Below are 13,775 nucleotides of genomic sequence, written 5' to 3' on the forward strand. Positions count from 1 at the left end.
AGATCGCCGCAGTGGCACGACGGGCTTTGCTTATGGCTTTGAAAGCTCACACGGAAGGTTTCTCAAAAGTCCGTGATCCGCGCCTCTCCATCCAGCTCAGGATTGAGATACTGCATCTGACCGATCCTGCAAATTACTCCGATGACCTTCCAGAACGACAGCTAGAGTTCGAAACTGACCGCCAAAGGCAGTGACACTGACGCGTTTACCTCTATCTATGCATTTTCGTCGAGGTCAGCGAAATACCAGATACTGATCAACGAGAAAGAAGGGGACTTCTTGATCGAGTGCAGATCCAAGGCTGGCACCGAACATCTCGAACTCTGATCTCGAAACAAAACATCTACTGACTTGACTTATCGATTCTTTCCTACAAGAGATGTCGTTGCGGTGCCCACCAATCGAGCAAACATAGCGAGCCTTCCTACGGTGCCGAGGTCCGCTTCCTCCCCACCTCCACTCAGCATGTCAATGTGACAAGTCGTGCTCACAGACGGCATTCAAGTTGCGAGGGCGAGGATTAATCCCTTCGGATAAGAATGCCAACCTTAGCCGAGAGGATGCTCCGCTAAACGGTGAGTGGTCTTTCTCGCACCTCTTTGCAAGTCTACCATTCGACTTCCCTATCCCCCTCTCATTCTCTCCATCGCATAGCCAAGCAAAAGACGAAGCAATTCCCTGTTCAGTCATCATGCCGTGGAAGTCAAGATGGTCAACCGACATTCCTGTCTGTTCATTACCCACCTATCTTTTCCAATCTCCCACAGCAGCACTCGACGATAAGCCCATCCTCATCGAAGGCGAGAAGCCAGAGTACTTCCTCACCCTCAGGACCTACCGCGAATGGAGCAAACGCCTCGCAGCCGGCCTCAAGAAAGCCGGCTTCCAACCAGGTGACCGCCTCCTGCTCTTCTCAGGCAACGCTCTCTTCTTCGGTGCCGTCCAGATGGGCACGATCATGGCCGGCGGCATCTTCACCGGCGCGAACCCTACCTACGTAGCACGCGAATTGGCTTATCAAGTGAAAGACTCCGGAGCCAAGTTCCTCCTCGTGGGTGAAACCGTCCTCGATACAGGCATAGCAGCAGCAAAAGAACTCAACTTCCCCTCCTCCAACATCTTCGTCTTCGACAGCGGCATCGCCACCTTCGACGGCACCGCCAAACCCCAAAAAGGCATCCAACCCTGGTCCAATCTCCTCGCCTCCCCCTCCGAAGGCGCTCGCCTCCAATGGGAAGAGTTCAACTCTCGAGAGCAACAAAAAGACCGCGTCGTCGTCCTCAACTACTCCTCCGGCACCACTGGCCTCCCCAAGGGCGTCGAAATCTCCCACTACAACTACATCGCCAACGCCCACCAATCAGCCTTCATCCAATCCCTCACCGCAGACTTCGAGGAGTGGCGGCAACGAGCACGCGGTATCGCTTTCCTCCCCATGTACCACGCCTACGGCCAGACGTTCTACGGCGTCAACTACCCCAAACTCGGCGCCGTGCTGTACATCATGCGAAAATACGACTTCATCACCATGCTCGACTGGATCCAGCGCTACCGCATCACCAACCTCACCCTCGTGCCCCCCATCGTCATCTCCCTCACCAAACGCAAAGAAGTCAAAGACTACGACCTCAGCAGCCTCGAAGGCGTCGGCTGCGGCGCCGCGCCCCTCGGCAAGGAAAGCATCGTCGACTTCGAATCCAAGTTCGGCGCCACGAGGATCTTTCAGGGGTGGGGAATGACGGAACTGACGTGTTCTGCCGTGACCTGGGATCCCGCGACCGAGCACCCGGACCCCAGCGCCGTGGGGGAGCTGATGCCGAATATCGAGGGCATGGTGGTGGACGAGGAGGATCGGGAGCTGGGCGTCGACCAGAGCGGAGAGTTCTGGGTGCGGGGCCCGAATGTCATGAAGGGGTATTGGAGGAAGCCGGAGGAGACGCGAAAGACGCTGACGAGCGATGGGTGGTTGAAGACGGGCGATGTGGGGTTTCGGGATCGGAAGGGGTTCGTGCATATTGTCGATCGGAAGAAGGAGTTGATCAAGGTGAAGGGATTGCAGGTTGCGCCGGTATGTTGGAAGAGAATCTCACCTGCACTCGTGGGTTCGTTTATGCCGCTCAAAGAGGAAGGCATGGCCGGCGTCGTCAGCCTGTCATCCTTACGATTCCTGGAGCGAATAAGCTCTGGAACATCCTCCAGATGACTTGCACATCTCGCAAGCGTTGGAGATGGACGTTCCACTTTGAGCGGATCGACGAGGATACTACCCTTCTGCTACCCGAGACCTAACTAACAACCCCTCCCAGGCCGAACTCGAAGCCCTCCTCCTCGACCACCCGCAAATCGACGACGCGGCCGTCGTAGGCGTCACAATCAACGGCGACGAAGCCCCCCGCGCATACATCGTGCCCAAAGAAAACTCGAACGCCACCCCTAAGGACATCGCGACCTGGGTGGCTGAGCGCGTCTCCCGACACAAGAGGCTGGAGGGCGGTGTGGTTCCCGTCAACGAGATCGTAAGTGAAACGAGAGAGAAAAAAAATCCACATGTATCGTTCAAAGCTAATCTGGATTGTCTGTAGCCCAAGAACCCCTCCGGAAAGATCCTGAGAAAGGCGCTGCGAGATCGCGCCGCGAAGGAGGTTGGTGATGGTGGGAGGCAGCAGAGTAAGTTGTAGATATCATGGCAGTGGCATGGCATGAGGGTCGTGTAGATTTGATAGAGTCACGACGACGGTACGATGTGAATGCGCACTGAGCCTCCATGAATGGCGAAATAGAACGCTGATATGCATCGACGCGACGTCTTCCATTAGTGGGAAGCTGGATGAGACAGAAAGATCAAGTTATTGATCTCAATGGATCACGAGCCGCTGCTGTGAGAAGGTTGAATCATTGATGAGCAGAGCGGGTATCATTATCAGCATAGCAAAGGATAAAGGCAGCATTCATGAGATCAGCCCATCCTCGTAACTCTTTCTTTTTGGCGTTCACGAGGCACGTGAGATGTTTTTGCGAATAGAGTGGGACAATAAGAAATGAACAAAGTCACAATGATGTGTGATGTCTCGTTGTCTCTTTTGTAAAACCGATCGCTTTTGCCGCCATGCGAAGTAGTTTACACCGTAATCCGTCCGTGGTGCTGGGTATCAAACGTGACACGCCCATGCGTGCCTGCCATCAAAAAGTCCTCCATCCTGGACCCGTACCTCAATCCATCTCGATCTCTCCCACCACGTTCCGCGAGTTGTGCATGACACCCTTCAGCATGCGCTCCACATGCTCCCAGTCGGCAGTATCGAGGCGCGTAGGCTCGACCTGGAAATGCTTGCAGATGGCCATCAACCCCTGCCAGCTCTTGCGGTCATGCACGAAGCTGAGTGCGACGCCGGTACGGCCGAAACGACCAGTACGGCCGATGCGATGGAGGTACGTCTCAAAATCGGGTAAGCCGTCCACGGTCTCCGGGATGTCGTAGTTGACAACCATGGTGACGGTCCGGACGTCGATGCCACGAGAGAGGACGTTGGTGGCAATGAGCACCTTGGCAGTGCCGTTGCGGAACTTCTCGAACACGGCGTCGCGCTCGGCTCCCTCCAATGCACCCGTCAGCTGCGCAACGGTGTGTCCCTCTGCCGTCATGCGTCGCTCAATCTCCGCTGCGGTGACGCGCTCCTTGACGAAGATGATGGAAGATGCGATCGTCATGAGGTTGTAGAACTTGACGAGCGACGTATACTTCTCTTCGTCGTTTTGGCAATCTAGATAGAGTTGCTTGATGCCCTTGACAGTGAGCTCCTCGACTTGCAGAGTAATAGTGTTGGCCTTGGGTGCGAAGACTGCGACGAAGTCTAGCACTTGCTGAGGGAACGTCGCCGAGAAGAGCACAATCTGGGTGTCTTTCGACAGTGCGTTCTTGATGCGGCGACATTGGTCGCCCATGCCCTGCAAGTCAAGCATGTTGTCGGCCTCATCAATGGTGAGAATCTTGACATCTCGTGCCGAGAGCTTCTTGCGTCGAAGCAGGTCCATGACAGTGCCGGGTGTACCCACGACAACCTGTGCCTCAACCGCGTCGGTGCTTCTGTGTGATGGATCTGGCACAGCCTGGAAGACCTTCAGACCCTTATCTTGTAACATGGTGCCCATGACGGAGCAGCCGTTTGCGATCTGTCTCGCAAGTTCACGGGTTGGTGCGAGGACGATGGCTTGTGGGTTGAGGGAGTCAAGGTTGACTCGCTGGAGGATATTGAGCAGGAAGGCGGCTGTCTTGCCCGTGCCCGACTGCGATTGACCGACGAAGTTCTGCGGTGGGTTCTTCAGCAGCAGTGGAAGTGCACGCTCCTGGATTTTCGACGGCTTGCGGAAGCCCATGGTCGAGATGGCTTGAAGAAGTTCTTCCTTGCTATATAGGGTCAGCACGTGGCCTCGAAGTGAGACACCAAGTGACTTACAGGTTGAGGTCTTCAAAGTGTTTCACTGAGAAGAGTGGGTTGTTGGGATCTTCTTGGAGATCGGCGAGCTTGACATTGACATCGAACTCAGGCTCATCGAGTCCATGGGAGCCATTCATCCAACTGGTCGCACCGTCGGCCTGCGCTTTGGCTAGGCTGCCCTCGCTCGTGTCCTTCTTCGCGTCGGCGGTGGTGTTGATCGGTGTGTCATCGTCGTCATCTGCCCAGCTCTTGCCTGCGGGCTTGGGCTCAGCGGATGTTGGCTTAGCGTCTGCCATGTTGATAGCGATTGTTGGAGATGAGGTGTGTGTGAGTGAGCGGGCGGTTGCTGGTGGGTTGGAAGTTGAAGTTCAAAGAATGTAGCTAAAGCGGAAGGCACCCCGCGATGCGCACGGATCCGTGCTGGTGCCTGAGCGGGCCGTTCCGCTTCAACGATCTCAGCTCGCTAAATTGGCCAATGGCGTTCGAGATCTCCGGACTCCTCACATGCGCACCTGCTTCTCGTCCTACTTGTCTTCACTAACAAGCGCACATGTGAGCTGTGAAGTGCAAGCTACGATCACGCAATGAGACGCGCTCGGAAGAGCCATGCGTCAGATATACAGTATCGCCTGCACATCAGTTGGGGAGATTCCTCACTTCGTGTTGATGTTGCTCGCAAATCTCATCGTCTCTGCCTGTTCATGGAAGTGAAATCAAGGCATAGCTACGACGGACCGTATGAAGACTAAGACGTTTAGCAGTGCCATTCCGTCAAGGCGCTTCACACCTCCTAGGTAGACATGAGTACGTGGGAGAGATCAAAAAGTACTGTAGCCGGTAGGTGGATTTTCGTGCCACGGCACAAGGTTTCTCGAACAACGGGAAATGTTACTGTCAAGCCATATCTCGGCCTTTCCAGATCTCTCATCTGGGTTTTCATGGGGAATCGCAGGAACGTAATGTGAGTCGTCGGATCGTCCAGTTCGACAAACCGTGAGTAGTGCCCTTAGTATGATCATTTCTTCGAAACCCCATTTGTGACCGGCTGGCTATGATCGAAACACTAGACGGCGGTCTTGATGCGCCTGAAGCTTGCAGAGAGTTTGCTTAACCCGGTCGAACCAGAAAGGCTATCTGCGTGCGGATGTGGTGCCAAGCTGAGCTTGAAGAGTCATGCTAGCTGTGTACAATTGCTTGTTTGTCTTCGAATAGAAGCCGGTAATTCTCGTGGCATACATTCTGTAAAGTATGCAGTTCCCAGTCGTCCTGCCGTGTTGTTGAAGTTTGATGTTTGCGCTGTCGAAGGAAAGTCTTTGGGAGGGATTCCCCGCCGGATCTCAGTGGGGCTTGGCCGGCCGCGTGGCACTAGCGATCCATCCTCATGTGAGAGACGAGGTTGGAAGCGTCTTAGCCGGTGACATGTCTGTGTCGGAATCCACCCTGCGACAATGGCCGAAGTCGATATTGCGCCTCAGTTTGGCGCCGAACTGAAAGATGGCTTCAAGCCGGTCCATGCCTGGGTCTTGAATGGCATTGCCTGGCTCGATGACATTCAGCAATTCTACCGGGAACGCAGCGCGATTGAGAAGGAATACAGCCAGAAGCTCAGCGCTCTCGCGAAGAAGTACTATGAGAAGAAGGCGAAGAAGACCAGTAGTCTCAGTGTGGGAGATACACCAACTGTAACACCAGGCTCTTTGGAGAGCGCTTCTATGACTACCTGGGGTGTCCAACTCACCACGCTGGAGAGTCGGGCTGCCGAACATGACCGCTTCTCGAACCAATTGATCTCCTCCCTGGCCGAACCGCTTAAACACTTGGGCAATAAGTACGAAGACTTGCGAAAACAGCACGCCGAGTACGCCACGAAGTTGGAAAAGGAAAGAGATGGCAATTACGCCGATTTGAAGAAGACCAAGGACAAATACTACGGCGTGTGCCAGGAAGTGGAGAACAAGAGGAAGAAGATTGACAGCAGTTTTGACCATGGCAAACAAAAGGCTCAGACGGCATTTCAACAACAGCAGAGCGATATGCGCAATTCCAAGAACACATACTTGATTACGATCAATGTCACCAACAAGCAGAAGGAACGGTACTACCATGACTATGTACCTGAACTGCTGGATGTAAGACGCCCTGTACAGATGCTTTGCGATCTAGAGCTGACCACACGTTGCGATCTCAGTCACTGCAAGCCCTGTCTGAGACTCGAACTTCTGCTTTGAATAGACTATGGACCACAGCTGCTTCTCTGGAAACGCAGACCATGACCCATTCGACCCAATTACTGGAGCATCTGTCTGCCGAGATCCCTCGAAACAACCCCGTGCTGGACAGCATGATGTTCGTACGCCACAATGCTGTTCAGTGGCAGGATCCAGCGGACTTTGTTTTTGAGCCTTCACCAGTCTGGCTAGACGACGACACCATGGCTTCAGATCCACAGAGCAGGACGTTCCTTATGAATATACTAACAAAGTCCAAGTCATCACTAGGCGACCTACGACGGGAGTGCGACGCCCGGCGGCGAGAGGTCGAAGGGGTGAAACGAGTTCGACAGCTCGTCATAGAAGGGAAAGACAAGCGAGACGAGGTTGAGGTTGTCCGAGCGCAGTTTCACAACCAGGAACTGCTGCATGAGTCCGAACGGAAGCGGGTTACTGCGGAAGTTGAAGTCAGTACAATCACGTCTGCTGTTGGAGATGTTTCTGCTTCAGCACGGAACCACACTTTCAAGAACCAGACTTATAAAATCCCAACGAGTTGCGATCTATGTGGTGACAGACTATGGGGTTTGAACGCCAAAGGGGTCAGCTGCGAAGAGTGCGGCTTCACATGCCACACGAAGTGCGAGCTCAAGGTGCCGGCAGATTGTCCCGGAGAGTTAAACAAGGAGCAAAAGAAGGCCATCAAGGCGGAACGTCAAGCAGCTGCCCAGGCGCATGCCGCCAGTCCTCCAGCGACCAGCAATGGCAACTCCGATGTGCCGCCCAATCTGCAACGAAGCGATACGATATCATCCATGAACACGCTATCATCTGGCTACGCGGCGAGCGCGAACCGAAGCGTGTCAGGGACGGTCAAATCTACGGATGAGACCAGCACCGCCACGGCCCCTTCGCCTACATCAAAGATAACTTCACCGGCAAGGCATCGTGTCATGGCGCCCCCTCCAACGTCATATGTCAAACCGAACGGCGACTCTGCGCCAGCTCCCGAAGACCAAAGAGGAAAGATGCTCTACGCATACCAAGCCAACGGCGACGGCGAAATCTCCGTCTCAGAAGGCCAAGACTTCACAGTCGTCGAACCCGACGACGGCTCAGGCTGGATCAAAGTCAAGCCCTCCTCATTCGGCGCCGCAGCAGGTCTAGTCCCAGCATCCTACGCCGAACTCCAAGCCCCAGCACCTCCATCGAAATCCCCCATCGATGAACGACCGGTGAGCATGGCAGCCTCCGCGTCGACGACCAGCCTTACGGGTTCGGATACAGGCGCCAAGACGAAGAAGCAAGGACCTGCGGTGGCGCCTCGGAGGGGTGCGAAGAAGGTCAAGCATGTCGAGGCCATGTATACGTATCAGGCGTCCGGGCCCGGGGAGGTGGATATGGTGGAGGGGGAGAGGATGGTGCTTGTGCAGGCGGATCAGGGCGATGGGTGGTGTGAGGTGGAGAGTCGGGCGGGGAAAGGGGTGGTGCCTGCTAGTTGGGTGAGGGAGGTTTAGGTGTGGCGTGGAAGTAGGTGGACGAGCGAGATGAAAGACGACAAAGAAACATTAGCGTTTTGCATGGTGTGGGAATCGCGTTGAGCGTAAAATGGACGGATGAATGGATGATGAATAAGTCGATGTTGTGCATAGCGAGCATATGTGTGAAGAAGAAGTTCTATTCTTTCCATTCATCCTCAACCTTCCTGATCGATTGATGAGAAAGATCGAAAGACAGCCAACAAAGCTCCTGATGAGATGATGAACGAGCATGTCCCATTTCTGACCACCCACTCCTTCGGCAGCGGGTGATGTCGATTGTTTGGTCCGACGAATCGGGTGATTCACAGCTTTGTTGGCTCGTCACGTCGATGGCGTCGTGCGTTCACACGAGCGAGCATGCACACACACCGCAATTGAGGCGACGAGTTCTTTGCTGTGCCGATTTCATCACGATGGTGTGGGTTGATCCATCTCGCCCGTGTGGGTTGTGTGCTCGTATGCTGATGGCATGGGCTTACTAAACGTTCTTTCTTCAGATGGGGGCGATCGTTGCTCGAGGACTGTTCTCGGTATGCGAGCAGCGAGAGGAGCAGCACGAAAGGATGTCGATGCCTGTGGTGAGTGAACAATGTGTTGCTGTTGTTGGGTTGGGTTGATGGTCGCGCAGGCTGAAATGAGTGAGGACAAGGGTAGCTTTTCATCTTTGGTTGGGGTCCACGTGTGCTGTGTGGATCAACCTGGTTCGGGATGTTGGTTCTCTGTACCGGATATCTTCTCACTGCTCAGGGTCATAGTCATGTTGCCTTTCACGATGGGTGTTGACTGAGATGCTTAGGTGTTGCTTTGTAGTTTACAGTCGTTGCAGAGATGGAGACTGGACCTGTGTGCAATGGCCTGACGTTGATGGAGCTGCGACAAGACTTGTAGTATAAGTCAATTAAAACATAGCGAGCCTGAGAATATGGCCTTGTTGGAAATTGGAAAGTCATGCTGAGTCGCGAGGAACAGTTGTTGTTCATGAGTGACGTTTTCAGCAGTACGATCAGTTCTGGATGTTAGGTTGTACAGCTATAGATGATTTTCAATGTCGAGTAATGGCACAGCGACTCTTATGCCTTTCGAGAGAAGAACGACGACCCTGATCTGCACTTGCTACGTCGATTGACAGTCGGTCCATCAACACTGTTGTCATTCCCATGGTTCTTGACTTGGATCGCTGTGCATTCCCTCTTGTCTACCCATCGAGCCTGCACGTCATTCTAGATCGGGTCCTCGTCGAGGTCAGGCCAAGACACGGATATGCCGATTGAGACAGAGGGCCTCCCGAAACACCGCCTTGTCCTACCCGCAAAGTCGACACCGGTCTCGAATGTTGAAGCTGGTGTAACGTGAACAGGCGTGATAGAAAGTCGTCGGTTCAAAGACGGGATTGCTATGTTTTAAGCGCCGGGCAGTGGTGTGGTGCTTGTTTGGCGCAGGTAGCGGGCCCGTCAATGCAGGGAAGAAAGCAGGCCCAGACATGAAGATCGGGGAGTCCATGCGCGCCAGGTGAGACATTCGCACGCGCTAGGTACCGTGCCAGTTGGCCCTTGCACGCTGCCTCTCGCGCACACAGGCCCTCTCGACAGCGAAGTGTACCGCGCGCCCAATGCAAGCAGACGGCGAGGGCGAAGTGCAGCGGTGGTGCATGTCGGCGGCGCCTTGGAGCTTCAAGGCAGAGGGCTTGCGGGAGGTGTTTGGGCGGGCGTGTCATTGGCAAAAGACTCTTCGGAGCGGCATGGATCTAGCGCGGCGGCCGCCCAATCACAGCGCCCATCCCTCCAGAGCGTGAAGACTGGCGTTTGTCTCCTCTGCACTCGCTCTGCTTCCTCACCACCACCTCCACCACCGCTGTCCGTCCGTCTCTCTTCTTCACCCCTCCGGTGCACTCACTTCCGCGCGTGCTGCTTGCATTATTTGGCCGCATCTTCGCTCTTTCTCATTATCCTACCCGCCCACCTGCGACTGCCTCGCGCCTCAACGCCGCCGTCCGCCTGCAGGCCCCTGAACTGAACCCAACCCACGGCAGGCCATCGCCATCACTCCCTCCGCACGCGCCTCTGCCCTCAGCTCATCCGCCTCGCACTGCGACGACGAGCCTCGTCCGCGTCCGCTCGCCCGTACATACTACACTCCTCGCCACTCCGCTTACCGCACCTACGCACACGCTTCCGTCCTCGAGAGTCGCCCTTCGTCCACGCTCGCCTGCCTCCCGTCGACAGTGATCCCGCATCACGTCCATCCAGACAGACAACACGCAATCTCCTACCGACGGTCCGCACACCTCCGCTGGACGAGCACCCTTCGCCTCTCGACGGCTTCACTTGGCGGCAATCTCAATCGACAAAGGACCTCCATTGTCGCGGCAGCTGGCTCTCCGTCCAAAGCGCACTATTTCTTTGTAATTGCATAATCTGTACTTTGCCAACAAACCCGACCGCCTGCTTTGCTCGAGCAGCCTAATTCGCACGTCGACCCACCCGCTGCGACCTTCGAGCATCCTACCTAATCTTGCGCACTTTGCTTTTTTCCCACGCTTTCCCCACGGCTTTACGACATACACAGGATCTTACGATCTGAAGAATGAGCATTGACGCTGGCGGTCTTGCTCAAATGACTTACAACAACCCCAACGGTAACGGCTTCCCTTCTGCTGGGCTCGGCATCCCCGGCTCTGGCTATGGCGCTCGTCACTCGCGTCTCAATTCCAAGAGGTTGAGCGTGGCCCTCCCACCCAAGGTTGCGCCCATCAACGAGAACCAGGTCGACAACCCGACCCCACGCACCAGCCGCTCGCACCTGCTTGCAGGTTTGCGCACCCAGCCAAAGACTCAAGGAGTCCCGGCATCCGCTCCTTACCACCAGACCCAGCACTCAGTGGGCGGCATGTCTGCTTCGAAGTGGGCTGATCACAACTTTGGCGGCGGATATGGACAAGGCGTGCCTCAGACCGCGACTGGTACTGGATTCGATATCCAGAACCAGTATGGGATGAATGCTGGCCGCCAAGTCTACTCTCTGCCAGAGCAGGTTCTGGCACCCCCAGCCATGTACGAGCAGCAGGAAGAGATGGATCCTAGTGTACTCCAGCAGATGCAGCTTCAACACATCTTTCTTGCTCAGCGTCAACAGCAGCTGCAACAGCAATTGGCCAACATTACGGCCGCAGCTCAAGGCTTGAACTTGAATGGCAATGCGGGCCAGCGTGCATCTTTCCACCAGAGCCCAATGACGCCTCAGACTCCCCAGAACTTCTATGGTCAGCAGCAGCAGATGCAGTCCCCGATTGAGGTTCCTGGACAGCCTGGCGTCTATTTGGTCTACAACCCTGCTATTCAAGGCTACTCTTACGCTGTTGATCAGAATGTCCAGCAGGCTCAGCAGACCATTTCCCCGATCCAGCAATCTCAGATCAACCCATTCTCTCCAGCCAAGTCTGAGTCTCCAGCGCAGGCTTTTGGATATGGGCAGACTCCACCAGCCACCGAGCGGTCCACGCCTACCAACACCCGATCCTTCACCCCTCCAAAGAAGGTGCCTTCTCCACCATCGACTCTGGAACACGTCGAGCCTCTGCCACCGCCATCTGCAACTGCCTTCCGTCGAGGCCACAAGAAGGCAACTTCTTTGGCCATCAACGCGTTTGGCAACGTTGCTGAGGGCCCTAAGACGGCTTCCAACGCCACTTTCGGCTCTCAGCGTACCGTCTTCCCTCCAACACCCATGACTGGCACTTTTGGTCCAGGCGCTGCACGTGCTGGTGAGCATCCAATTCGTCAACCTCGTGGCCCACCGCCACTTGAGGAGCTCACTTCTGCTCCTACCAGCAAGCACGAGGGCAGCAAGAACTTTGCCACTCGTCAGCGCCGTCGTGCACTTGACAGTCTTATGAAGGCAGGCACCGTGCGCCGTGGCGTCTCGCGTTCGTCAGGTGGCAGCCCAGTCAGCGAGAGCGAGATCAATTTCGGCGTTCCTGAGGAGCCCGAAGATTTGGCGTCGGCTGGCGGCAGCAGGAAGATGAGCCCGATCGGCTCCGAGATGAAGGAGAAGCGTGGCAGTCAAGGCTCTGACGGTGGTTACTTTGGCCTCAGCTCTGCGTCTAGTAGCGAGGGCGAGGACATGGGCGCGTTCAAGCAGCCACCGACTCCAGCAACTCCCGGTGGTGCACCAGGCGGCGATCGCAAGAAGATGCTCGGGTTGTTGAACGCGGCTGAGAAGCGCCGAAGCCACTTCTTCTAACTTGGCCACGTTGGTGGTCTGACTTTTGGATGTTGCTTGTACTTTTGATTTCTCTGCTATGAAGCTCTTCAGGTTGGATGTGTTGGGGGTCAGGATCAGGAAGAGAGACACCAACAAACGCGAGGACATGTTCTTTTTATCGGCAACAGCACCCGACCGCGCGGACTCCGTTGATCGGTCTGCTTCTGCGCGTGGAAAACTGCTTGCCTTGTGCATATCGAAATTCGAAAACACGACCAACAATGCTCTACAATACTACTAGCAAACATGTCACCATCCGAGAGAGTGTGTGAGAGAGAAGGACATGAGACAGATGGGAAGTGAAGAGAGGAAGGGTGAATTGGGAATGCAACTTGCTTTTTATGACGGCCGCCTTTATGACCCCCTTTTTCATTACTGTTCTTCTACATTCGTTTGTGCTTGGGACTCGCCGCTGTACCGCTTCTGCTTGTCTGTGGACGAGTCACAACGCTTTCTTCGATTCTTGCTATGCTTTTACAACTCGCGGCGAGGAAGTTTCTCATACTGAAAAGCCTGCCTCCTGATGGTGGTATGGATGTGGATGAGGCAAGGAGGCAAGGGGGAGGGATAGACGGGAAGGAGGAAAAAGGTTCTAGCTAGCTAGCAAGAGGGACAGACAGTCAGACAATCAATGTGAAAAATGAAGAAAGAAGACTTCGTTAAGTGGATTGGAAAAGACGCTGCTTTTCTTGTCGTATCTCTCGACTGCAACGTGTTTGCTTTTCGTCTGAGTAGCGAGGACAGTAAAGAGGAAGAGGGATATGTCTCTCATCGGGTGGTTTATAGGCTCTCCTTTTCCTTGCGGATTCGCGGATTCTGTTGCTTGTGAATCACTTACTTTTGTAGTGTCTGTTCCAAGCCCCCATCATCGATATATCCTCTCAATCGATGAACCCGCTCTTCACGAAGTCTCCACGAAGGACTTCTTTCTTTCTCGTGATGATCACGTCGCCGCCGTCTATCCGTCTGTCTTGTCTGGCGTTGTTCGCTTTTCTTTTTCCAGCCACAGCAACAAACAGACGGTCGATGGGTGGATGGATTGGTCTGTGTAGACTACCATCATAAGCAGCAGCAGCAATCATGGAGTCCTGCATCGTGGAGTGTAGATATGTAGCAGATCTTGAGATTCGCCCAGCCGGCCGAGTCACGACAGTGCTCGTGAGTGAGTGAGTGACTGACTAACTACATAGACTCCCTTTTATGGTCTTTGGATCTGGAGGCGCGCATCAAGCAAGGTGAGAGAGCGAGAGAGAACGCTTCATCAGCAGATAGTTGGTACCTCATGTTCATGCGAGAAACGCCTTCAACGAAGATAGCTTTCGTAGTCT

General features: G+C 54.7%; 4 protein-coding genes across 4 annotated transcripts; 3 read left to right on the forward strand and 1 right to left on the reverse strand.

Moving 5' to 3' along the window:
* Positions 1-691: 691 nt before the first annotated feature.
* On the forward strand, positions 692-2,678 carry M409DRAFT_62640 (uncharacterized protein; the record flags this gene model as incomplete). Its single annotated transcript, XM_033815260.1, has 3 exons — positions 692-2,068; positions 2,307-2,516; positions 2,583-2,678. The coding sequence occupies 3 exons, from the start codon at positions 692-694 to the stop codon at positions 2,676-2,678; spliced, it is 1,683 nt and encodes a 560-aa protein (XP_033673889.1).
* Positions 2,679-3,210: 532 nt separating this feature from the next.
* On the reverse strand, positions 3,211-4,732 carry M409DRAFT_35399 (uncharacterized protein; the record flags this gene model as incomplete). Its single annotated transcript, XM_033810391.1, has 2 exons — positions 3,211-4,405; positions 4,455-4,732. The coding sequence occupies 2 exons, from the start codon at positions 4,730-4,732 to the stop codon at positions 3,211-3,213; spliced, it is 1,473 nt and encodes a 490-aa protein (XP_033673890.1).
* A 1,152-nt stretch (positions 4,733-5,884) lies between these two features.
* M409DRAFT_62636 (uncharacterized protein) lies at positions 5,885-8,163 on the forward strand (the record flags this gene model as incomplete). The annotated part of the gene is made up of 2 exons (XM_033815257.1): positions 5,885-6,565; positions 6,625-8,163. The coding sequence occupies 2 exons, from the start codon at positions 5,885-5,887 to the stop codon at positions 8,161-8,163; spliced, it is 2,220 nt and encodes a 739-aa protein (XP_033673891.1).
* Positions 8,164-10,770: 2,607 nt separating this feature from the next.
* On the forward strand, positions 10,771-12,426 carry M409DRAFT_16953 (uncharacterized protein; the record flags this gene model as incomplete). Its single annotated transcript, XM_033803836.1, has 1 exon — positions 10,771-12,426. One exon carries the CDS (start codon positions 10,771-10,773, stop codon positions 12,424-12,426), a length of 1,656 nt encoding a protein of 551 aa, XP_033673892.1.
* Between the last annotated feature and the right edge of the window lie 1,349 nt (positions 12,427-13,775).

This window comes from Zasmidium cellare (assembly GCF_010093935.1).
Source record: "Zasmidium cellare ATCC 36951 unplaced genomic scaffold M409scaffold_2, whole genome shotgun sequence".
In the NCBI taxonomy this organism is placed as follows: domain Eukaryota; kingdom Fungi; phylum Ascomycota; class Dothideomycetes; order Mycosphaerellales; family Mycosphaerellaceae; genus Zasmidium; species Zasmidium cellare.